This window comes from Perca flavescens, chromosome 23 (assembly GCF_004354835.1).
Source record: "Perca flavescens isolate YP-PL-M2 chromosome 23, PFLA_1.0, whole genome shotgun sequence".
NCBI lineage: Eukaryota > Metazoa > Chordata > Actinopteri > Perciformes > Percidae > Perca > Perca flavescens.
The window spans coordinates 8,379,490-8,405,164 of record NC_041353.1 but is presented as its reverse complement, the minus strand read 5'-3'; the positions used below and the strand labels follow the sequence as shown (position 1 = coordinate 8,405,164).

The 25,675-nt window shown below is 37.7% G+C and overlaps 2 protein-coding genes across 3 annotated transcripts in view; both read left to right on the top strand.

Annotated features, from left to right (window-relative positions):
- Positions 1-1,822: 1,822 nt before the first annotated feature.
- Positions 1,823-13,428, top strand: LOC114550222 (probable polypeptide N-acetylgalactosaminyltransferase 8). Of its 2 annotated transcripts, none has more exons than XM_028570851.1 (11): positions 1,823-2,140; positions 4,407-4,650; positions 5,758-5,924; positions 9,044-9,227; positions 9,348-9,545; positions 10,505-10,619; positions 11,548-11,733; positions 11,880-12,017; positions 12,577-12,672; positions 12,791-12,939; positions 13,039-13,428. In XM_028570851.1, exons 1-11 carry the CDS (start codon positions 1,903-1,905, stop codon positions 13,214-13,216), a joined length of 1,893 nt encoding a protein of 630 aa, XP_028426652.1. In that variant the 5' UTR covers positions 1,823-1,902; the 3' UTR covers positions 13,217-13,428. The 2 variants fall into 2 exon arrangements, with proteins under 2 accessions (XP_028426652.1, XP_028426651.1); XM_028570850.1 differs by having other exon boundaries at positions 12,772-12,939.
- A 3,487-nt stretch (positions 13,429-16,915) lies between these two features.
- Positions 16,916-25,675, top strand: part of LOC114550489 (probable polypeptide N-acetylgalactosaminyltransferase 8) — an 11,327-nt gene continuing 2,567 nt past the window's right edge. The window contains exons 1-6 of the mRNA XM_028571286.1: positions 16,916-17,108; positions 20,786-21,029; positions 21,654-21,820; positions 23,177-23,360; positions 23,481-23,678; positions 24,387-24,501. Coding sequence (XP_028427087.1) covers positions 16,916-17,108; positions 20,786-21,029; positions 21,654-21,820; positions 23,177-23,360; positions 23,481-23,678; positions 24,387-24,501 — 1,101 coding nt within the window. The remainder of the gene's footprint in view (positions 17,109-20,785; positions 21,030-21,653; positions 21,821-23,176; positions 23,361-23,480; positions 23,679-24,386; positions 24,502-25,675) is intronic.

Here is a 25,675-nt window from a genome sequence, read left to right as displayed (position 1 = left end):
GCCAAAGGGAACACTTGGAACTATCCTGTGTCTAAAAACACAAATCAGGAATTAGCTCTACACCTTCCTTCTACTTTGATGTTTAGAAGAATTAAAAGATTTGTCGTACATGTTTCTGAACAGTACATAAAGCTCAACCACCCGATGCACAAATTTGTCTCCTCTGACAAAGGCAGACAGATGGATGGTGATGTGTCACAGCACAAGGATGCAGTGTCTTGTTTGTCTTTCAACAGCTGATATATGGATGACATCAACTAAGATGGATAGTAAAAGTACATTTACTCAAGTACTGTACTTAAAGCTTTAGTGCGTAACTTTTTGATATTAATGAACGTCTGTTACATTCAAGCCATTGCCAAATGAGTTGATACAAAGCTAATTAAGACTATCAGCTCCACACAACTCTCTCTGTATTTCTCAGTATGGCTTTATTCAGAACATGGTGTCTTGCAGAAACTCATGTGAAGATAATTACCTCTTCTCAAGGCCGTAAGCATGAAAAGAAAATTGGGGGGGTGGACCAAATCTGCATAGTTGCCTGTCGTAGAATAGCAATATATATTAGCCTATCAATATATTGGGGGACATTTTGAGCATATTTAAATATTGAGGGGGACGTGTCCCCTCCCAATACACAGTATATTATGATTCCTGCCTTGCAAGAGTCCATCATGTTTTTTAACTCCTCTGTGTCCTTCTTGACTGCTTGCAACTGTGTGGAGGAGGGGTGGGGGCGTGTGCATGATTACAGAAGGCTTGTGTCATGTGGATGCAACAACAATGTTGTTGTCATTACTTAGAATTCCTAATGGGGGCGACAAAAACTACGCACTATAGCTTTAAGTTCAATATTTACAATTCTGTCCCCCACCCTCACCCCTCTAAAAAAAAAAATGGTGTGGAATGCTAAGAGGTTAATAAAAAAGTAAGGATGTCTTAAATGTCTTGGAGAAAGCCTGAGAGATGAGCTGTAAAGGCCCCCTTTTTTAGCATAAACTTTGATTAGTGCTGGGTGATATGACCCAAAATTTTTATCACAGTCTTTCACTGTATATCACAGTATTTCTTTGTTCCCTGACTGGGCCTTTTAATAGGTGGATGGTGGCTTATTCTACTGATAGTTGTGGTTTATTAATTGTGTTAAAAGCATCAATGAATAGGGGTCGCCTCTCAATATACGCACAGCTTGCTCTTTGTGGTAAAAAATATTATATATTTTGCGTTACAGCAACTGTTTTAGCTATGCCCCTGTATGGGCGTATATTAAAAAATGATATTGGGAAATAAAAGACGGTTTACCGGTTAATCAAAAACAAAACTAAAGTATTAAACAAATATTCAATAGTTTTTTTTTCTTAATTTGTTTCTATATGCTTCCTGACATCTTGTAGCTGAGAGCTAATAGGATAGAAGGGAAACATGATATGGATTAGAAGATGAATCCTATGAGATTTTTCTTTATTGAGACAAAGGCATCTGGTTCTCAGCACACCTGAACAAAACAGACTTTTCCGACAGGCTATAAGCAGACATGCTGAACATGTTGTTATAGCAACAATAACTATATACCTGATTTGTCTGTCCTGGCTCCTGTTCCTGGGCACAGTACTGCTTGTTTTCTAACTTTCCAGGTAACTACAACTAATGATATACACCTGGTGGATGGAACAAACGGCATCAGAGTGAGGGCTGAAACCCACTATTCCAGCTATTGTGGACTTAAGGGTGTGTGTGTGTGTGTGTGTGTGTGTGTGTGTGTGTGTGTGTGTGTGTGTGTGTGTGTGTGTGTGTGTGTGTGTGTGTGTGTGTGTGTGTGTGTGTGTGTGTGTGTGTGTGTAGTTAGGGGTGTGGCAAAAGAGCGAGCACCTGAAATTAAAGGCAGGGGAATATTTTCTTTCAATGCAAGGCCAAGAAAAAACAAATATTATGAACAGAAGCAGCAGGATGAGATCTGTCAGGATTAAAGGAACAATTCTAGTCTTTGCCCTGGCTGTGGCTCTGTTATACCTGGGCTCCATAAAGAGGGAGGTTTATGACCATTCCAAGAGACTCCAGAGGGCCCACCACAATGACTCCATCAGGGATCATGGAATGCTCACAAGGATGGACAAGATCGAAATGGACATCAGCAGGCTGCGTGAGTCTCAGGCCAACAGCTGGTTCTGTCCTTTATTTTTATTTTTTTTATGTATCGGAATTAAGCTTCAACAGAATAAACTTGATTTTAAGATACTTATGCACTGATTTGGGGATTTGCAAGTTAAAAGATGTAGATGTCTAGATTAAATCGGCAATACATTTGGTTTCAAATAAATTAAAAAAAAGTTTTTGTGTGTAGCTATTTAAGTTGAATATAACCTGCTTCACGTAAAAAATCCATTATTAAAATGATGTTAAAATAATGGGTATATTAAATAGGGTTGCAACTTAAATAGATTTTCATTTATCAATTTTTGATTATTTGTTTTTCAAATTAAATGTAAGAGGGAATAGCCCAGGGGGACATTTTTCTTGTTTCATACGACTATCATAGGCTACATCAGGGGTCTTCAACGTTTTTTAAGCCAAGGACCCCTTAATTGAAAGAGAGACAGATCAGGGACCCCCTACTACATATATTGTATAAAATGAAGTTGCATATTAATCTGGTCCTACAATAACTTTTAGGGCAGCCTAAAGCATTTATAGATACCTTTGCATAGAATACTAAGTTATTTAAATAGCCTAATAATTGTTGGCATGTTTTAATGTTAACCCTTAAATGTGAAACGAATATGAAACAGTCAATCCTTTGGGATGAACTGTATCTGTGAATGGCTACCTTAGTGACTTTATTACATTACTTATAGGCCAGTCAGCCTACCATCAGTGGATTTATATTTGGTGATAATATGTTGGAATCATGTTAGACTTTTAAATTTTTGAAAAAACGTTCAAAAATTAACAATTTGGAAGCCCCCTGGAGTGACTGACGACCCCCTGTTGAAGATCCCTGGGCTACATGATAAAGTAAAAGCATAAAATACTCAGATTGGAAACTGGAAAATATTTGGAATTTTTTGCTTGAAAATTGATTATAAAACAATCAATTGATTATAAATAAGCTGCTAATTAAATTTATTTTGATCGACTAAGAAACTTTCAGGCTACTTTTCAACCAAATCAATTCTTACAAAAATGTACGTCTAATTGCCTATGACTTTGGTCCAACCTGCTTTACATGCAGCGATATGATTGCTGCATTTTTGGTGAGTCAGAAGCAGAGAGCTCGAGGCTATCGCAGGTGCTTTGACTTGTGTTTGCCTTTACCTTCAAACAAAAACACAAAAGAAGAGGCCAAAAATCATGCCCATAGCCTACGTGTGTGTTGATTTAACAGGGATAACAAAAGAAGTTGATACAGAAGAATAAATATTTGAAAGCAATACAGAAAGCCGTACTGCACTTTATTCCATTATTTTTACATTTGGAATACATTATTATGAAGAATGTCACCTGCCGCCTGAGTTATGTTTTCCTTTACATGTCCACCATAAATGGATGCAGAAAAGGCAGACTTTGGTACATACAAATGTAACAGAATGCAGGAAATAAAGGGTTTGATGCTTATGTCATAGGTTTAATTTCAACAGCGGTGGGGGAAAATGTGAAAAAACACAAATTAAAAACTATTTCTCGTCAAGTAGGAACGTGAGGGAGTAACCTAGATTGTAGAACCAATGAAAATAATGTTTGATTTAAAAGCATATGTATTTAATATGAAATTGTTTGAAAATGGTATTGTAGGTTGCACATCCAAACTGTGCAGGTGTGTTGGACGATGACGTCAACTACGAAACAAAGTAAACAATCCTGCTCTCTGCTCTAGCTGTAGCATCAACTTTTATCTTTTGTAAATAAAAGGTGATGTAAGATCATGAGTGTGGGATTTTTTTCCTTGGTTTCGTAGTTATTGTTTTAAAAGATGAAAAGTGGTAGGGACGTATCCACATATCCCTACCATTAATTACGCCCATGTACAAATATACTTTGAGTTACTTAAACAGGTAAGTGAGCTGCAATAATGATGGGAATTAATATTGACCATATTTATTTTATCGCACAGTGCAAACGACAAACTAGGCCTACATTATTTACAGATTTTGATAGTGACAAAGGAGGTGCCAGTTCCAATCTGGGAGGTCCCGGATCAAGTTCTGCAAATATCTGACACAAATTGTGCGTGACATGTGCAAACCCTATGTTAATCTACATTAAACCAAAAAAGGATTAATGCTGTATGCTGTATTTATGTCTCAGGGAGGGGCACCTCTTTGATCAGCAATTTGTTTTAACCGTCACTGTGCACATAGCAGAACAAAAAAAGGTTAAACAAATAGTCAGGTACTCTCTTTTGTCAACAGTCAACCTGATGAATAAACTTGAAAAGAAGGAACCGCTGAAACGCAGCAATGCAGAGGTGAAGATGGAGAGGAAGGATGTGAGGAAGCTATACCCGAACTCAGCTCTGTTCAGAAAGTGGGGTGATGCGCTATCAGAGGAGGAGCAGAAGGAGGCTGAGAGGTTGTTCCTGAGATACGGCTACAACGCTTTCCTCAGCAACAGGCTGCCTCTTAACAGAGAGCTCCCAGATACCAGGCCCACCAGGTGATTGTAACTTCCTGTAGGAACTTACAAACTAGGGGTGACCGGGTATGGTTGTAACACTTTTTTTCTTCAGCACCTAAAACTTTTTCTTTTCTTTTTTTAGCTACACATCCTGCAACTTTTAGGCAAAGTAACCACATTTGTCTACTACAAATAGCAACAATTTAAATTTCTTCAACTATATCACAGACTTTGTGAGATGATGACAAATACAAGGTGGTCCTTTGTTACAACCTACCCCACTACTGGGGTAGGTTGTAACACATACTGGGGTAAGTTGTAACAGGTAGACAAAATGCTCAAAAACTAAGGGTACTCCTAGTGATATGCCACAACAACAGTTTTTTATTTTAAATGAAATGCATTCTTTATCTGTCACAGTGGTGAAAAGAACAAACAAATGAAATGCATTGTTAATTAGAGTCACAATGGTGACAAATGAAATTGGTCAGGCCTGGAGTGCATGCCTGGTGGGCCCAAGAGCTACATAAAATACACTTGACCCACACTTCTCACCTATCTTATCCTACTGATAAACGGCACCGGGTTCATACACCGGTGTAGTCCCAATGAGCCCGTTTATGATCAGGGCTGGGTATCGCTACTGATGTCCTGAATAGATTTGATTCCAATCAAATTTGCTTTTCAATTTGATTTGTTGTTTGATTCATTATCGATTTTGATCAGGGATATTTCAGTTACTATATCAATTTTGCATGGATAAGAAAGGGATTCTCAAACTAATACTGTAAATAATGCAGGGAACCCCTCTAACCTCATTAAAATATTAAAAGTGCTTTCTTCACAAATCCATTCAACATTTATATTCCTTTTGCTCTAAATAATCGGAACGAATTCAGCTTTACATCTAGCATCTATATCTGTGTCATTATTTTTGGACTGATATTGTCATAAAACTTAATGTGAACAAATAAACTCTACTTCTACTACTACTTCCAATTAAAATGAAGAATGTCGGTACACTTAACATTTTCAGGCTGAATAAATGTGAGTTTAGCACCAAACATGTTGACATTTCTTTATTTTTATAAAAATTGAATTGGTTTATTCAGACACAAAATCTACAATTTATTTCTCCCCTCACAGGTGCGTTGAGAAAAAGTACCCCGAGGATTTGCCTTCCATCAGTGTTGTGTTAATCTACCTGGATGAAGCTCTTTCTGTCATCAAAAGGGCCATCCGAAGCATCATAGACAAGACGCCAGCTCGGCTGCTGAAAGAAATCATACTGGTGGATGACCACAGCACTAACGGTAGGTCGACCTGCTGCGACAAAATCCTGTTTCTGGCTCCAGTCATCATCCGGCTATATTAGATTACTCAAAAATTATACAAAATATTTTCTCCCCTTAGTGGTATTTAGCAATGCAGATGGCTTTAGATATTTGCATCTGAGAGATCTGCCTATTTGTATTGACAGTGCTGAAAGTTGAAAAAAGTGACTTGCCAAAACAGGAAACACTTGCTTGAATGTGAACTAACCTTGAGAGGAGAGCTAATCGGGAGTAGTTTGGGATGTATGCTATTTATTTCCTTGCTGAGAATGTCACAACCTGGCTCAAAAGTATCTTACAAAATTTGAGCAGACCTCGGCAACTGCGAGCTGCCAAACACCGTTCATCTAAACACACGAAGATGACACAGGTGGATTGAAATCAGTAAAGTATTCCTTCCTTTAAGTCAGTGTTTCTCAACGGGGGCGGTACCGCCCCCCAGGGGGCGTTCAGAAGATGATGGGGGGGCGTTGGAGCAATATTTTGGAAAGGGGTGCGTTGAGGTGCCCATGGGGGGCGTTTGTTTGAAAGCTAGTTTAAACCAAAGATTCACAATAACAATACATGTTTACACTTAAACTACTAAAAAATCGGAAGTCTGTATCATTAAAAGCTGCCAGTTTACAGCACTGCGACTGGACGAGACCGGTATCATAACTCTTCTTCTCTTCTGTGCTTCTGTCAGCTTAGTTTGGCCAGAGAATGTCTAATAAGGGGAGAACTTCCACTCTCGGGAAAATTCCGGGATGGTACAATGGGGTTAATAGGGAGTGAGATAGGGAGTGAACAGGCTCTCCATAGACAGGCTCTGGTTTGGCGCAGCTCCGTGCTGCCTTCAGGGAAACAGGACGTCAAAGCATCATCTTAAATGAGCTCTGTACAACGTGAAGCTGCGTTCAGATTTAAAAAAAATAAAATAAATAAAAGCAATCGCCGCGACGTCCTGTTATATTCTTTAGTAGGTGTTGTTCTTCAAGTCGTTTGTCATCACCAAAATGTATGTGTGTGTGTGTGTGTGTGTGTGTGTGTGTGTGTGTGTGTGTGTGTGTGTGTGTGTGTGTGTGTGTGTGTGTGTGTGTGTGTGTGTGTGTGTGTGTGTGTTTTATTCTTCTGCTGTTAAATTGCTAAGCTGTTTCTGATTGGCTACTGTTAGTGTTTGTAATAATATAAAAAATAATAATAATAATAATAATACATTTTATTTAAAGCGCCTTTCATGACACCCAAGGTCACTTCACAAACAAAAAAGGACATTCAAATTATAGTCATCTTCTAAAGGTGTTGAGGTTCACACCAGGGACATGCAGCAGGTCTTTTGATAATACCTAATTATAGTTTGAATGTTACATATCTAGTCGTTCTGATTGGCTGCTGGTTTTTAATTTGAATGTCAAATGGTTGCATTTTTTCTAAAAACCTGTAAATATATACAATTTCTATTTACATGGCTTTTTTGATACCTGGGAAACTAATACATGTGTTTGTCATTAAATTATTTGATTTTTTTTAATTATTTTTGATAACAATAGTAACAACAATAATAGGCCTAGGCCTATATCAGGGCGTAATCATTAATATTCGGGGCAATTAGCCTACATAATATTTGATGGGGGGCGTTAGGAACCTGGATAATGGATAGGGGGAGCTGGCACAAAAGGTTGAGAACCACTGCTTTAAGTAAACAATTCATTGTATGCAAAGAGGGAGTGGTGAGGAGTGTTAGAATAATTGTGAAAGACAAATGACAGTGTAAGTCAGCAGGGCGAGGGAAAGAGGATCTCGCGGGTGTGATAGCCTCCTGAACCCAGCCCGCTCAGGTGTGTTTCATCTCTGACAGCGCTCAGCTCCACCCATCAGTTTCCTGGAATTAAGGGGAAACCCAGCCAACTAGAAGGGCACTCTGAGAACACAGACTTCTGGCAAGCCATGCCCTATCTTGCAATTACGGAAGAGAGTTAGGGCCACATGTGAAAAAATGTATTTGAGTTCTGGGTTAAATTCAGAATTTTAAATTTAAAGTCAAAACTATTTTTTTTTTTTTTTTTTTAGAGTTTTATTTATTTTATTGTATTATGTGGTAGTGATAATCATGCTGAATGTTTTGTTATAGTTTTATGTTCCCCTGATAGGTTTGTTCTAATACCTTATGTAATATTATAATCAAGACAGCGTGCCAAACATGTTGCAAAACACCAGGTGCAGGAAGTGTGTGTAATACAAGAGCATTATATTAAAAGGCAGCACAGTAGCACTTCTGTAATCTGCTTTTAGTCACAATAGTGTAGAACACAATGTGAAAATGGAGAGGCTACTGCCTCAAGGTGGTACATATAAAAATGTTGTGTCAAGAGTTTTAATTAAGTTCAGAATAGCGACGGCATAATTAATGACATTTCAATGTGTTTTATCCTGCTACACGAGCTGTTATTTGTTTGTAAGTGATATGTAGGTGGCTTCCACATCTCTAGTTGCAAAGGGCTATCTATCTATCTCTCTCTCTATCTATTTATCATCTATCTATCTCAGATTTTGTGTAGATGAGTGTTCGAAAATGGAGTGTATGTTTCTTCTGTTGTTGTTGTTGGTTTCCAGCTGTGCAATGGGAATTACAGCCACCTGGGGATTGGGACCAGCATGGCAGTCTGCCAACCTGACACCTCTTCATTGGCAGATGTAACAAGGAAGGACTAAATAGGTCCAACTGTGAGGCTGTCACAAGACTTGGATGGGAAGATCTATAGATAGTTAGCTTAGCATAAAGACTGAAAACACCTGGTTAGCCTGGTTCTGTATCAGCACCTCCAAAGCACCATAGTTAACTACCCAATAAACTCCCAATAACTTGTAAGTGTTTGAGTGTTGATCTTCTGATCTGACTCTCCGCACTAAGTTAATAAGCCTATATTTTACAAAAATGTCAATTATATTTCATTGTTGTGAGCACCACAAATTCAAGTGGAGTTTTACTATTTTGGGTGAACCAATCCTGTAAGATTGGGTATTTTGTGGTTCAACAATAAGATATAGGTTGGATGATTGATTGACATGGCCAACTAGACTGAATCTACAGCTCTGATTATCATCTTTACTTTCTGCAGAGGATTTAATGGAGGAACTGGATGAATACGTCAACTCTATCGACGAGGAATTGCCAGGCCTGGTGAAGAAAGTCAGGCACTCTGAGCAGCTCGGCCTCACCCAGGCAAGACTGTCAGGATGGAGGGCTGCTGTGGGGGACGTGGTGGCCATCTTAGACGCTCACATCGAAGTCCATGTACAATGGTGGGTGATCTGAGTTGTTACAGCTTAGTTTGCCTTGCTGTGCTACAGTGATGATAATTATCCTCTATTTCTGATTTGTCAAGACATACAGCATAAGTAAAACTGTCACTGTGTGTCCAGGGCTGAACCGTTGTTAGCTCGGATTAAAGAGGACCGCACTGTGATATTGACACCAGTGTTTGACAAAGTCAGTTTTGATGACCTGACACTGACTCTCTATATACCTTTCGCGGATGCCTTCGACTGGGCTCTGTGGTGCATGTACGAGTCCTTCAGACCTGAGTGGTACGCTTTAAAGGACGACTCACAACCTGGAAAGTAAGTTTATATTGTCAGTTCATCCAAATCACGCACACAAAATACTTTCACACTTCAATAGTTCATAGTTGATAGTGAATTTTGATAATTTCCGAGAGTTAGATGATAAGATCAATACCACTCACATGTTCCTTTTTAATATGAAGCATGGGACATTGGTTCTGAAAAGAGACATTGTTGTTTTAAAAACAGGAGAAACAGTTCTTATTTGTATTTTGACATTCCACCAACGCCAAAATATTTGGAAATGGAATGTCAAAGATATAGACTAATGATTTTACAACACTTGGACAATGTGTGTACAATGTCAACAGACTGACAAAAAACGGCTTTCTGCAATAAATCATGTCTTATAAGCTAGTAAATATTGTAGCTGCAATGTTTTCCTTTCAGAAAGTAGAAGTACATATCAGTGTGCATAAAAGTAGAACAGCATACATAGAGATCCTCCATCTACAAGAAAACCTACAGACAGATATTGTATACCATACTTCAGGTGATAGCTTCTATTCCTCTCATTTAATTAAGTTATTTTGGTATCTGTTTATGTGCGCAATCTGGAGCTATTGAGAACTTTATTAAACAAAATTGAGGCATTACTTCAGGTGACCAGACCTCTTTCCTTTTTGTTCCTACGATGTCTTATTCTGGAAGGCAAACTTGTGCACAGTTTTTTTTTTTTTTTTTTTTACCAGCATGTACTGTAAATTATCTTATGGCTTTAAAATAAGATTTTTTTTTTAAATAAGTATTTCTCAAATATTGGCCCTGGTGAAAGAATATATATTATCTCAGCAAATTAAAACAAATATATGGGGGAAAAGGTTGTTCTGTGTGACCCTGAGAAAGTGACGCATTAAAATCTCTAATTACTCTCGTATCTAAAGTGCATTGACAATGTTTGAAGTGTGGTTTGTGTTGTCATTTCAAAGTCTTACCTATTCAAATTCTGTCTCCAGGAGCCCCTCCATAATGGGGATTCTTGTAGCTGATCGAAAGTTCTTTGGTGAGATCGGAAGCCTTGATGGTGGAATGAAAATATATGGTGGTGAAAATGTGGAACTCAGCATCCGGGTGAGATTTTTAGGGTGTATTAAAGTGACTTAAACACTGCAATTAAAGTCTAAAATGCAGACTTCATCTTGAAGAACTGTCACACGTTTGTTGTAGATGTAGAATCGTTGTTCAAATATTACCTGATTTTTACCTGATTTGAACCATGCTATATCATCATACATCATAATACTAGAGAGGGAAGTTTTCCACTTTGGTCCAGACTGAAATATCTTAACTACTACTTCATTGTTGCCATGACATCTTATAGAGACGTTCACGGTCTCCAGGAGATGTGTCTAATTGACTTTCTATCTAGCACACTCATTATGTCAACATTTTTGTTTGTGCTTTGGATAACCTCGGGGGTAGGATATGAAGATATTTTTTGACGGCCCTTGCGGTTCCCCTGTCTGTACAGTGTGTTTCTTTGTGATTTCTGCTAAGCTAAGCTAATAGTATAATGCAGAGATCTTCAACAAGAGGTCTGGGACCCCTAGGGGGTCCTCAGAGTTACTGCAGGGGGGGAGGCACCAAATTCTAAATGTTTTGAAAGTTTTTGTAAAATGTCTTAACATGAATCCAACATATTAGCACATATAAATCAGCCTCTTTTGTGAAAAAGGATGCACTGTGCCACATGTATGTTTAACGTTAAAGATGATTTATAAAATCATGCCAACAATTATTTTAATAGCACAGTATTCTATGCACTAAAAGTATGTACTGTATAAAGGCTTTAGGCCGCCCTACATGTTATTGTAGGTCCAGTTTTATATGCAACTAATTTTAAACAGTATATGTAGTAGGGGGTCCCTGATCCGTATCTCTTCCAGTTAAAGGGGTCATTGGCTTAAAAAATGTTGAAGTCCCCTGTTATAATGCATATAATGTATTAAATGCCCTGAAAATATTACATATTAAATATTTGACCTTTGTGTTTTGGCAGGTGTGGCTGTGTGGAGGAAGCATAGAAGTTATACCTTGCTCTAAAATTGCCCACGTTGAACGGGCCAAAAAGCCTTATCTTCCTGACTTGAGTGAAATGATGAAGCGTAATGCACTGAGGGTGGCAGAGGTGTGGATGGACGAATATAAATACAATGTCAACATTGCCTGGAACCTTCCCATAGAGGTAATGGGTGACTCATAATTCATCACATAAATTACGACTTAATACACAAATTTGGCCTAATAAAAGTGTTTTTATGACTAATGCTATAGGCATTGTTCCTCTTACTTATCAAAACATATTTTGATCATGTTTTTCTTCCCCTACAGAAACACGGGATAGATATCGGGGATGTGTCTGAGAGGAAAAGGCTGAGAGAGAAGCTTAAATGTAAGCCCTTTCAGTGGTATCTTGATAATGTTTACCCCCAGCTGGAGCCTCTGCAGGACCTGCTAGGTTATGGAGCGGTGAGTAGAAACAATTTCAGATGTGACTATATTTGAAATCTGAATATGCTGGTGTCACACTTCTGCAGAATCCGTCGTTTAGGTTTAAGTTCAAACACTTGACATTTTTCTCTGTTGATTCTCTTTGAAGACTCTCAATCATCCAAGTCATATTATATATAGTATATCTAATAGTAACAAGTCAGTTGTATTTGGCTTAAGATTTTCATGTAATCTGGTGGTTTCCAACCCTTTTTAAAACAAAGCAATGTCTACTTATGACCCATCGTCAGCAGTGGGTTTTTTCCGTCCTGTTCCATTTGAATACATTTTAGAGAGCTGAAGAGAAAATAATTATCCAATTGTGTTCCCACATGAGCGTACATTTCATCATCTGTCCATGTCCGCGAAGGTCAGCACGGAACCCTGGTTGGTTTTGGTCTGTAGCCTTCAAGTGCGTTCTGGGCTGGAGCCTCAGAAGTTATATCACCAGATGATTATGTATACATTATGTATGTTGCGCCACTATTTCTAAGGGCTGCTTTAAAGTGTTACTTTCTATTTCTGCTTCTGTTGGCAGCTGATAAATGATCTGGCGCCAGATATCTGCATTGACCAAGGCCCAATGCCTGGAAACATACCCATAGTATATGGATGTCACTACTACTCTTCTCAGGTTTGTTCAGAGATTCACTGCATGCACACAGACTGTTGTTTATTTATGTATTTGATATATATATATATTTTTGTGGATAATTATTGTTCTTTGGCATAGCGCTGTTATTATCGCACAGACGGACAACTCTACATCGGCGGAATCAAATCTCACAAGTACAACAGCAACCGCTGTCTGGTGGACCCCGGCACTGGAGTCTACCCGGGACTCTACAACTGCAAAACGGCCCAGCAGAAGAAATTCCACATGCTGTGGGATTTCAGACAGGTAAATATTACAGTTTTAAAATATAAAATCTACACCAAAGAGGTTGGTCTGTTTTACAGAAAAATGAATGTTTTTATTGTTGTTGTGTTTAATTCCCAGGATGGACCTATCCAGAACAGAGAAACAAAGAGATGCCTGGAAATTGCGAAGGCTGATGACGGCTATTACAAACTTGTTGTTCAGCAGTGTAGTAGTCAGAGATGGAAGATACAACATCTCATCAAAGACCACCGAAAGACTGGTGGGCATGGCCCACAAGACAAGTAACAGTAACTGAGCCATTACTGCACAAAAACTGCATCTCAGAGAAAGAACGACTGCTTGTCTTTGGGGTTTGGTTGAGTTTACATTTTGCACCAGAGGACTTGGATCACAAGAGTCAAAGTGTGTAATCAAAGTTGTGATTTACTTTTATTTAATTATTGTTTTGGCTTTGTAAGTTTTGACAAATTTAACTTTCTTGGTTTTGAATAAACATGTGCTCTTGAACATTTGCTCTTACAGTTTTTGTGTGAAAAAACTTTTTATGAAGACAAAAGATTGCCTCTGGACAGCTTTCAGTACTTCTCAGAGGACTGAATGACTCTTCTCATCAGCAGGCTAGTTTAGTGTAAAGTTACTTTGTAGTTTCCAGAAACAAAAAAATTATCAGAAACTTTTTTTAAGATACATACAGTATCTACCCTCCTACATCGGACCAGAACATCCACCCAAAAGACCTCAGCTATGTTTAACTCTTGTCAGCCAATCAATTACAAACGTAGAGTAGTTCCAAAGAATTTCATTTAAAATGTAAATAAATTAAAGCCTGTAGATTTGTTTGCTTTAGCTTAGTGCTATTATGATCTATCATTCAAGTCACAGAGGATCCGTGGTGGTTTGGTTGTCGTGTGTGTGTGTGTGTGTGTGTGTGTGTGTGTGTGTGTGTGTGTGTGTGTGTGTGTGTGTGTGTGTGTGTGTGTGTGTGTGTGTGTGTGTGTGTGTGTGTGTTTCAAACTTGACAGGTGTCTTGCTATGGGCACGAGTAAGTGCAGTGAGTGGTGAGCAGGAGCAGAGACGAGAGAGAGAGAGAGCAGCGGAGCTTTGGCAGCTAAAATGTGACTTACATCTCAGACCAACAAAAATGTGCAAAGTAGCACTACTTTGGACTGTCTTTGACTTTGAATAAACTCTGACTCTTTTCCTGCTATTGTATTAAATTGCTGTGAGCTGTTAACTGTCAAGCCACTAAACGTGTATGGAAATGAACACCACTGCTGAAATGTTAAATTCCTTAACGATCCGACAACAGACAACACTCTCTCTCTCTCTCTCTCTGTAGACACACACACACACACACACACACAGTCCGGTTCTGGTGGTTGTTGATCGCAGATATGTGCTGTTTAGCTGGGTGGGGTGGGTAGCGCACCGCCATGAGTCCATGACGCCAATGTCTAATTACTCCACATTTTAATTGTGATAGGCCTATTTTGTGATTACATTCTGATTCTGCGATGTTCTCTGTCGGGTAAATATAGAAGAGCAATGTCTTCCTCCATAGGCTCCGATTTATGTTTTCCTCCGTGGGTGCTCACAGGCACATGCCCTTTAAAAAAAAAAAGTTGTCAAAAAATGTTTGCATTTCAGGACCTTAGGAGACGGACAGCGGCCGATACAAACACACTATTAACTCGATAATAAAGCCGTAAAATGTAACTGACCACCAACTACCGCTGACCTGACGGAGCACCACGACCGGCCACTCGCGGTGCGCCGTATCTATCGCGCAGTAGAGCCTAACTGATTCTGGGGTATCAACCGCGATCAGCTTGGTGGGAAATTAAGAACACTTTCCACTGGTGGTGGATGTCGTTGATGCACTTGCATCATTAGGTTTGATTTTTTTTTTTTATAACAAATCTGTCCATTTAATTCTCACTCTGATTACTTAACGCACATGCACGCACTGTGTGTGTGTGTGTGTGTGTGTGTGTGTGTGTGTGTACATTCAAAGTTTTCGCAATTTTCCGGACTGACTGACCTTCATTTGTTAAAGTAATGATGGCCACTCATTTCTCTTTACTTAGCTGATTGGTTCTTGCCATAATATGAATTCTAACAGTTGTCCAATAGGGCTGTCGGCTGTGTATCAACCTGACTTCTGCACAACACAACTGATGGTCCCAACCAACATTAATAAGGAAAAAAAAGTCCACAAATTAACCCTGAAAAGGCACACCTGTGAGGTGAAAACCATTTCAGGTGACTACCTCATGAAGCTCATTGAGAGAACACCAAGGGTTTGCAGCGCTATCAAAAAAAGCAAAGGGTGGCTACTTTGAGGAATCTCAAATATAAGACATGTTTTCAGTTATTTCACACTTTTTTGTTAAGTACATAATTCCATATGTGTTGATTCATAGTTTTAATGCCTTCAGTGAGAATCTACAATGTAAATAGTCATGAAAATAAAGAAAACGCATTGAATGAGAAGGTGTGTCCAAACTTTTGGCCTGTACTGTATAGCATTAATTCAGCAAGAAAGTGAACATTTCAAACAAGAATAGGCGTATTAGGTATAAATTCATTTTATTTTCTTTATTTGAAACCCCCAGAGTGTCTGCTTAGAAAAATTCTGGCCCTTGGAAAAATGTAGTTGATGACCCTGCTGTACTGTATTGCTCAGCAATAACATGATAGGCTAGCCTACAACACTGGACAAATTGCCTTATCCGATCATTGAAAAATCCTAGGCCTAGGCTACTGAATGTGTTTCCAAGTGTGCATACATGTATGTGGGTGTTCTGTTTAACTTAAAGGCTAATTTTTTACTGCTATCTATTTTTCTTTTGCTCACAGCAGATGGAGACAGATGCCGTCACCCAATTTACTTTTGACCAGGCTGTGCAAAAGTGGCTGCACTATGTGTCAGACCAGGCAGGAGGGACTTGACGACAAACCAGTCAGACATCAGATGACCATGAACTGTAAATAGGCTAAAGAGGACTAATAATGACATAAGAGGCTAATAAAATGAATTTGTTTTTACCTTAAATAGTGTGGTGTGGTCAGTGTTTTAGGCTAGGCTATAGGCATACAAGCTTTTAAATGTTCCATCACATTTTAACATCCTGGCTGTAGATAAAGCAGGATATTCATTATAAGCTATTTAATTTAGGGCATTACATTTTTGTATGCCTAGCAATCATTTTCTCTGGCTTAAATTCTGTTGATCTATGGACAGGATCTCAACGTTGTTTCAATAATAAAACAAAATGATGTAGAATCAACATCAGAGTTTGATGTTTGGAATGTTGATTTAAGTTTCAGTGACTGTTTGCTATCTGGGATGGTAAGCACTATTTGGCCACTATCCGTCATGGATGCGTTGTTGCTAATAGAGAAGGCCCAGCTGTGTCTGAGATAGATAAAACAGTGTTTATTTATTGTTATTGTAAAAACATTTTTTTTGTTTGAATTTAAATAATAAAAAAAGCTTTCACTGAAAAGTGATATAGTTCATTATTAGTAGCCCTTGAATAAAAACAGTGAAGTCTTGCAAATTTGATTTTATAGATTTGACTTGGTGTTGAATTGCATATTAACAATAAAAAAAATCTCCCTTTAAACACTTTTAGCCTGAAGTAATTAAATAGTGTAAGGTAAAACCTTTCTACAATATGATTGCTGCAGTAGAAAAGAATACAGCAATGGTTAGCTGTGGGATGCTACTGAAATATTGTTTTGTTCATCAGGAAAAGAGAACACTCGCAATACTCCCTTTACTTTGCTGTTTGCATCTTGTACATTAAAAACCAATAGGGCGGTGTTTGTGTGTGTGTGTTTGTTGTGTGTGTGTGTGTGTGTGTGTGTGTGTGTGTGTGTGGTGGGTGTGGAGAAAGAGCAAGCACGTGAAATTAAAGGAAGGGAATATTTTCTTTTCCTTTCAATGCAAGGCCAAGAAAAACCACATACTATGAACAGAAGCAGCAGGATGAGATCTGGCAGGATTAAAGGAACAATTCTGGTCTTTGCCCTGGCTGTGGCTCTGTTATACCTGGGCTCCATAAAGAGGGAGGTTTATGACCATTCCAAGAGACTCCAGAGGGCCTACCACAATGACTCCATCAGGGATCAGGGAATGCTCACAAGGATGGACAAGATCGAAATGGACATCAGCAGGCTGCGTGAGTCTCAGGCCAACAGCTGGTTCTGTCCTTTATTTAAGTATCGAAATTAAGCTTCAACAAAATAAACTTGATTTTAAGATACTCATGCTCTGATTTGGGGATTTGCAAGTTAAAAGATGTAGATGTCTAGATTAAATCGGCAATAAATTTGGTTTCAAATAAATAGTTTTTGTGTGTAGCTATTTAAGTTGAATATAACCTGCTTCACGTAAAAAAAATCCATTATTAAAATGATGTTAAAATAATGGGTATATTAAATAGGTTTGCTACTAAAATTGATTTTCATTATCAATTTTTGATTATTTTTTTTTCAAATTAAATGTAAGAGGGAAGAGCCCAGGGTGACATTTTTTAATTTCTTGTTTCATACGACCAACAACTTTCCACATCAAAAGATATTTAGTCTACTATCATAGGCTATATGATAAAGTAAAAGCATTAAATAATCATCAATAACATTGGAAACTGGAAAATATTTGGAATTGTTTGCTTGAAAATTGATTATAAAACAATCAATTGATTATAAATAAGCTGCTAATGAAATTTCTTTTGATCGACTAAGAAACTTTTAGGCTACTTTTCAACCAAATCAATTCTTACAAAAATGTACGTCTAATTGCCTATGACTTTGGTCCAACCTGCTTTACATGCAGCGATATGATTGCTGCATTTTTGGTGAGTCAGAAGCAGAGAGCTCGATTTTGAATACATTATTATGAATAATGTCACCTGCCACCTGAGTTATGTTTTCCTTTACATAAAGACATGTCAACCATAAATTGATGCAGAAAAGGAAGACTTTGGTACATACAAATGTAACAGAATGCAGGAAATAAAGGAGATTAGATTAGATTTACATTAGTTTCAACTTTGTTGTGATTGTGCAGAGTACAATTATAGAGACAATGAAAGGCAGTTAGCGTCTAATCGGAAGTGCAAAAATGCAGAAAAGTGCAATGTGAACAGTATAGACAGTATAGTATAGACAGATAGTGCAGTATAAACAGTGTATGATATATGGTGCAGTGTAGACAGTAGTATACAGTTAATTAAGTGGTATGGTGTACAGTAAGGATATATGCAGTGACATTAACAGTAACATTATAAGAGCAGAATAAATATGGATATAGAGTTTGAACAATATAGACAGATATGTGCAGTGTAGTAACAGTAACATTTTAAGAGTAGGAAAAATAAGTATGTGCCGTATGAACAGTATAAAGAGCAATAGAATATGAGTATGCATAAATGTAGTTACAGTATGTACATATCATAAATATAAATAGAATACTATGGGTGGTATGTGATAGTGCAAGGCCGTGAAAGAGACTATGAATGCATTGAATAGGATATGTTTAGTTGCTGAAACAGGCTAGCGTATGTTTGAGTTGCTGAATAGGCAAGGCTACTATTATACAGTAGCCTAAACTCTGAGAAAACGATAACGTTAAGCGCACCAGAATAAAATATAATATTCAGAATTAAACAGTGTAGCTGACTTACAGATTCAGTTAACATCCACAAATGAATAAGTGCAATGATTCAGGGGAGGTTCAGACCTTGGCTGGAGCAGACCACACAGTGAACTCCGAGAAAACGATACATTAAGCGCAACCGAATGTTATCCAACAAATGTTCCCCTCCCACAATATTCAGAATTAAACACTGTAGCTGACTTACAGATTCAGTGAACATCCACGAATGAACGTAAGTGCGAAGATTCAGTTGAGGTTCAGAGCAGGCTACTACTTCAGGTGAAAAACAAACATCCACAAAACATAATGAACAAAGTTTTAGTGCTGGAGTAGGTAGCTACTACTTTAGGAGGAGGAAGGGCAATTAGAGTAATGAGCGAAGATTCAGGGGGAGGTTGGCTGGAGCAGGTAGCTACTATTTTAGGAAGGGGGAGGGTGATTAGAGTGGTAAGAAGCTATTTATGGTTCTTTCAATCATAGATTTCTCATTTCTTATCTAACGTCAAACTTGGCACTGCACACACTCGTTCCCCTAGCAAGAAACCTGTCAAGTTTGAACGGTTCGAGAAATATGCAAATAACAAACACTGACATATAGACGTTCCATTAGCCTAATAACTTGATGATACAGAAGACAAACTATTATGTGGAATGATGGATCATCATGTGATATTTGCATCTATTTGTGACTCAAATATAGTGTCTGGTAGCCTGCCTATAAGTGGCATCATGCTCTGTCTGCCACTTGTTGTTTGTAGTTGGTTGTGCTTTGCATGTGTGGGATTCTGAAACGTCCTTTAATTCAGGAATTGTCGTTTGTTTATTCAAGGTCAAAGAGCACATTTTTGTGGGTCTGAGGTGTATGTCACATCTTAGCTGCCAAAGCTCCGCTGCTTTCTTCGACCCTCTCCGTCTCTGGTCCTGCGCTTTGCTCACTCAGTGTGCAGTGTGAGAGGTGGAGTGGCCAGAGGCTAGAGCGGCAAAAGCCAATGTGTGCTTCTTTAACCGATATATATACATATATATATATATATACATACATATATATATATATACATATATATATATATATATATATATATATATATATATATATATATATATATATATATATATATATATATATACATATATATATATATATATATATATATATATATATATATATATATATATACATATATATATATATATATACATATATATATATATATATATATACATACATATATATATATATATATATACATATATATATATATATATATATATATATATATATATATATATATATATATATATATATATATATATATATATATATATATATATATATATATATATATATATATATATATATATATATATATATATATATATATATATATATATATATATATATATATATATATATATATATATATATATATATATATATATATATATATATATATATATATATATATATATATATATATATATATATATATATATATATATATATATATATATATATATATATATATATATATATATATATATATATATATATCTTTGCATTTCTAATCCAAACAATGTCAAAACTTGGCACTGCACTTACTCGTGCCCGTAGCAAGACACCTATCAAGTTTGAAATCCATCAGACTAACTGTTCAAGAGATATGCGCATAACAGACACACAGACAGACAGACGTTCCTGTAATTTATAGATAGATGAAAAGTGGTAGGGACATAGCCCCATATCCCTACCATTAATTACGCCCATGTACAAATATACTTTTGAGTTAGTGAAACAGGTAAATGGGTTGCAAACAGAGGGCTTGCTGAGCTGGCCATAATGATGGGAATTATTATTGACCATACTTATTTCTAATGTCTAACCCCCCCAACCCCCAGACTTTCTTCTGATCACCTATTGTGCAATATTTAATACTATTGATAATATTGATAATACTGTGCAATTCCACTACTGTGCAATATCTGTACACTGTGCAATATCATTACTCTCATTGTCCAATATCTATTACTTATGATTAGCACTATTGGGCAATATTTAAATCATGTACAATAACCCACACTGCATATCACACTGAATATAAAACCATACTTATTTTTTTCATATGTATATAGTGTCTCACTATGCACATAGCAGAACAAAAAGGGTAAAACAAATACTCAAGTACTCTCTTTTGTCAACAGTCAATCTGATGAATGAACTTGAAAAGAAGAAACCGGTGAAACGCAACAATGCAGAGGTGAAGATGGAGAGGAAGGTTGTGAGGAAGCTATACCCGAACTCAGCTCTGTTCAGAAAGTGGGGTGATGCGCTATCAGAGGAGGAGCAGAAGGAGGCTGAGAGGTTGTACCAGAGATACGGCTACAACGCCTTCCTCAGTGACAGGCTGCCCCTCAACAGAGAGATCCCAGATACCAGGCCCACCAGGTGATTGTAACTTCCTGTAGGAACTCATAAACTAGGCCTACTGACAAACGACACCGGGTTCATACACCGGTGTAGTCCCAATGAGCCCCTTTATGATCAGGGCTGGGTATCGCTACTGATGTCCTGAATAGATTTGATTCCGATTCACAAGATCCCAATCAAATTTGCTTTTCAATTTGATTTGATTCATTATCCATTTGATAAGAGATATTTCAGTTACTATATCAATTTTGCTTGGATATGAAAGGGATTCTCAGAAAACTAATACTTTAAATTATACAAGGAACCCCTTCAATCTGATTAAAAGTGCTTTCTTCACAAATCCATTCAACATTTATATTCCTTTTGCTCTAAATAATAATCTGAATGATATGAATTCAGCTTTACGCATCTATATTTGTTACATTATTTTGGGACCGATATTGTCATATAACTTAATGTGAACAAATGACAGAAAAAAGTAAACTCTACTACTTCCAATGAGAATGAAGCAAGTGGGTACACTTAACATTTTAAGTCTGAATAAATGTGAGGTTAGCACCAAACATGTTGACATTTATTTTTTTCTAATAATTGAATTGTTTAGTCAGATACAAAATCTACAATTTATTTCTCCCCTCACAGGTGCGTTGAGAAAAAGTACCCCGAGGATTTGCCTTCCATCAGTGTTGTGTTAATCTACCTGGATGAAGCTCTTTCTGTCATCAAAAGGGCCATCCGAAGCATCATAGACAAGACGCCAGCTCGGCTGCTGAAAGAAATCATACTGGTGGATGACCACAGCACTAACGGTAGGTCGACCTGCTGCGACAAAATCCTGTTTCTGGCTCCAGTCATCATCCGGCTATATTAGATTACTCAAAGTGCTATTTGGACTTTTTAATAATTTGAAAAATTATACAAAATATTTTCTCCCCTCCCCTTAGTGGTATTTAGTGATGCAAATAGCTTTAGATATTTGCATCTGAGAGATCTGACTGTTTCTATCGACAGTGCTGAAAGTTGAAAAAGTGAGCCAAAACATGAAACGCTTGCTTGAATTTATCAGTTGTACAGGGTTCAACTGAAATAAATGTGAACTAACCTTGAGAGGAGATCTAATAAGGAGTAGCCAAACACCGTTCATCTAAGCACACAAAGATGACACAGAGCTGGTCAGTATATCTATGCAAAGAGGGAGTGGTGAGGAGTGTTTGAATAACTGAAAAACAAACGACAATATAAGTCAGCAGGGACAGGGAAAGAGGATCTTGCAGGTCTGATAGCCTCCTGAACCCAGCCCACTCAGGTGTGTTTCATCTCTGACGGTGCTCAGCTCATCCCATCAATTTCCTGGGTCACATGTGAAAAAATGTATTTGAGTTCTGGGTTAAATTCAGAATGCTAAATTAAAAGTCAAAATTCTGACTTTAATCTCAGACTAAAGTCAGACTTCTGAGCAAAAAAGTCAGAAAACCTTTTTCTTAGTATTGAGTTTTTTTTTTTTTTTTTTTAAGTAAAAAAAAAGTCAGAATTCTGACTTTATTCTCAGAATTCTGACTTTAAACTTAAAACTGAAGAAAAGAAAATATTCACACGTGGCCCTAATCCTGTTCCGTACGTGATGTTGATGAGAGTTAAAAATAATTGATGCATACTCCCAGGATCAGTAGTCTTTCCATGGTTCTGCTGACAAACGAACCAAACTGGAAAAAAAAAAAATCACCTCCTCATTTGCGGATGTAACAAGGAAGGACAAGATAGGTCCAACCCTGAGGCCGTCTTAGATGGGAAGATCTGTAGATAGTTAGCTTAGCATAAAGACTGAAAACACCTGGTTAGCCTGGTTCTGTATCAGAACCTCCAAAGCACCCTAGTTAACTACCCAATAAACTCCCAATAACAGGTTAAATTTGTTGTGTTTGAGTGTTGATCTTCTGATCTGACTCTCAGCACTAAGTTAATAAGCCTATATTTTACAAAAATGTCAATTATATTTCATTGTTGTGAGCACCACAAATTCAAGTGGAGTTTTACTATTTTGGGTGAACCAATCCTGTAAGATTGGGTATTTTGTGGTTCAACAATAAGATATAGGTTGGATGATTGATTGACATGGCCAACTAGACTGAATCTACAGCTCTGATTATCATCTTTACTTTCTGCAGAGGATTTAATGGAGGAACTGGATGAATACGTCAACTCTATCGACGAGGAGTTGCCAGGCCTGGTGAAGAAAGTCAGGCACTCTGAGCAGCTCGGCCTCACCCAGGCAAGACTGTCGGGATGGAGGGCTGCTGTGGGGGACGTGGTGGCCATCTTAGACGCTCACATCGAAGTCCATGTACAATGGTGGGTGATCTGAGTTGTTACAGCTTAGTTTGCCTTGCTGTGCTACAGTGATGATAATTATCCTCTATTTCTGATTTGTCAAGACATACAGCATAAGTAAAACTGTCACTGTGTGTCCAGGGCTGAACCGTTGTTAGCTCGGATTAAAGAGGACCGCACTGTGATATTGACACCAGTGTTTGACAAAGTCAGTTTTGATGACCTGACACTGACTCCCTATATACCTTCCGCGGATGCCTTTGACTGGGCTCTGTGGTGCATGTACGAGTCCTTCAGACCTGAGTGGTACGCTTTAAAGGACGACTCACAACCTGGAAAGTAAGTTTATATTGTCAGTTCATCCAAATCACGCACACAAAATACTTTCACACTTCAATAGTTCAGTTGATAGTGAATTTTGATAATTTCCGAGAGTTAGATGATAAGATCAATACCACTCACATGTTCCTTTTTAATATGAAGCATGGGACATTGGTTCTGAAAAGAGACAGGTGAAACAGTTCTTATTTGTATTCCGCCAACGCCAAAATATTTCCCTTTTTTATAGTGTTTTTATTTTTTCAGGCTATTACCTCCATTAACGAAGTGCCATAGAATAATTAAGTACAGACAAAGTACTTCATGGTATATGTTTTTATAGTCTCGCTTTGCCAGACCTTCCTCCACCGCGGCGCTGCAGAGGAGGGTCTGGCTAGTCCACACAGCATTCCCGGGATGGGAGAAAAACATGCTCTGGTTTATTGGCATTTCTTTAAACCAGCATGTACTGTAAATTATCTATCTTATGGCTTTAAAATAAGATATTTTTTTTAAATAAGTACTTCTCAAATATTGGCCCTGGTGAAAGAAGATATTATCTCAGCAAATGAAAACAAATATATGAGGGAAAAGGTTTTTCCGTGTGACCCTGAGAAAGTGACGCACTAACAATTCTAATTACTCTCGTATCTAAAGTGCATTGACAATGTTTGAAGTGTGTTTGGTGTTGTCATTTCAAAGTCTTACCTATTCAAATTCTGTCTTCAGGAGCCCCTCCATAATGGGGATTCTTGTAGCTGATCGCAAGTTCTTTGGTGAGATCGGAAGCCTTGATGGTGGAATGAAAATATATGGTGGTGAAAATGTGGAACTCGGCGTCCGGGTGAGATTTTTAGGGTGTATTAAAGTGACTTAAACACTGCAATTAAAGTCTAAAATTCAGACTTCATCTTGAAGAACGGTCTCACGTTTGTTGTAGATGTAGAATGGTTGTTCAAATGTTACCTGATTTTACCTGATTTGAACCATGCTATATCATCATACTTCATAATACTAGAGAGGGAAGTTTTCCACTTTGGTCCAGACTGAAATATCTTAACTACTACTTCATTGTTGCCATGACATCTTATACATCTACCAGAATAGCTTATTGTGTCCTCTATTATAGTACAGCAAAAGTTAGTTATGATGACAATTCAATTTTATTATAGTGTCAAATCATAATAGAAGTTATCTCAGGACACTTAACAGATAAAGTAGATCTAGACCCCACTCTCTAATTTACAGAGACCCAACAATTCCCACAAGGGCATGCATTTGGTGCAACAGTGGCAAGGAAAAACTTCCTTTTTAACAAGCAGAAGCCTCAGACAGAACCTGACTCTTGGTGGGCGGCCATATGACGCAAATTCCAAACCTGAAACATAAATTAAGACGCTAACAGCACGGAGAGAGTGAGAGTAATAGCCAACGCAAAAAGTGGATATGGCACATGCCTTTGGTGTGGGAGATTTGGGTTCGATTCCAACTGCGATACATCAACCAATGTGTCCCTGAGCAAGACACTTAACCCCTAGTTGCTCCAGAGGCGTATATAGCAATTGTAAGTCGCTTTGGATAAAAGTGTCAGCTAAATGACATGTCAAACATACAAATCGTCCTTACAAATAACCGCATCATCACACAAGCTGTGTGTGTGCACTTCAGTAGAATATGGTGACAACAGGTTGGGGTGCTAAAACATATGACAGCCAGCCCCTCCTGCTCCTACCACAACCTCCTAATACTGTATGCATGTTACGTTTATTTGAAACAGTCATTGTAATAATGTTAAATGCACAGATTGACCGGTAATTCTGCATGATGACTGTTTTCCAAAACAGTGGCAGCCAGAATAAAATCAGGCCTATCAGACTTACCCAATGATGATCGCTTTATTTGAAAACAAAGTTCATGTGTAATTAATGGAGTTAAATTGCCTCTCAAAGCATTGTTTTTTCTGCACCAAATTAAACTCTGTTGTAGGTCTTTCTTTGCCAATTAACTCCAACTTTTCA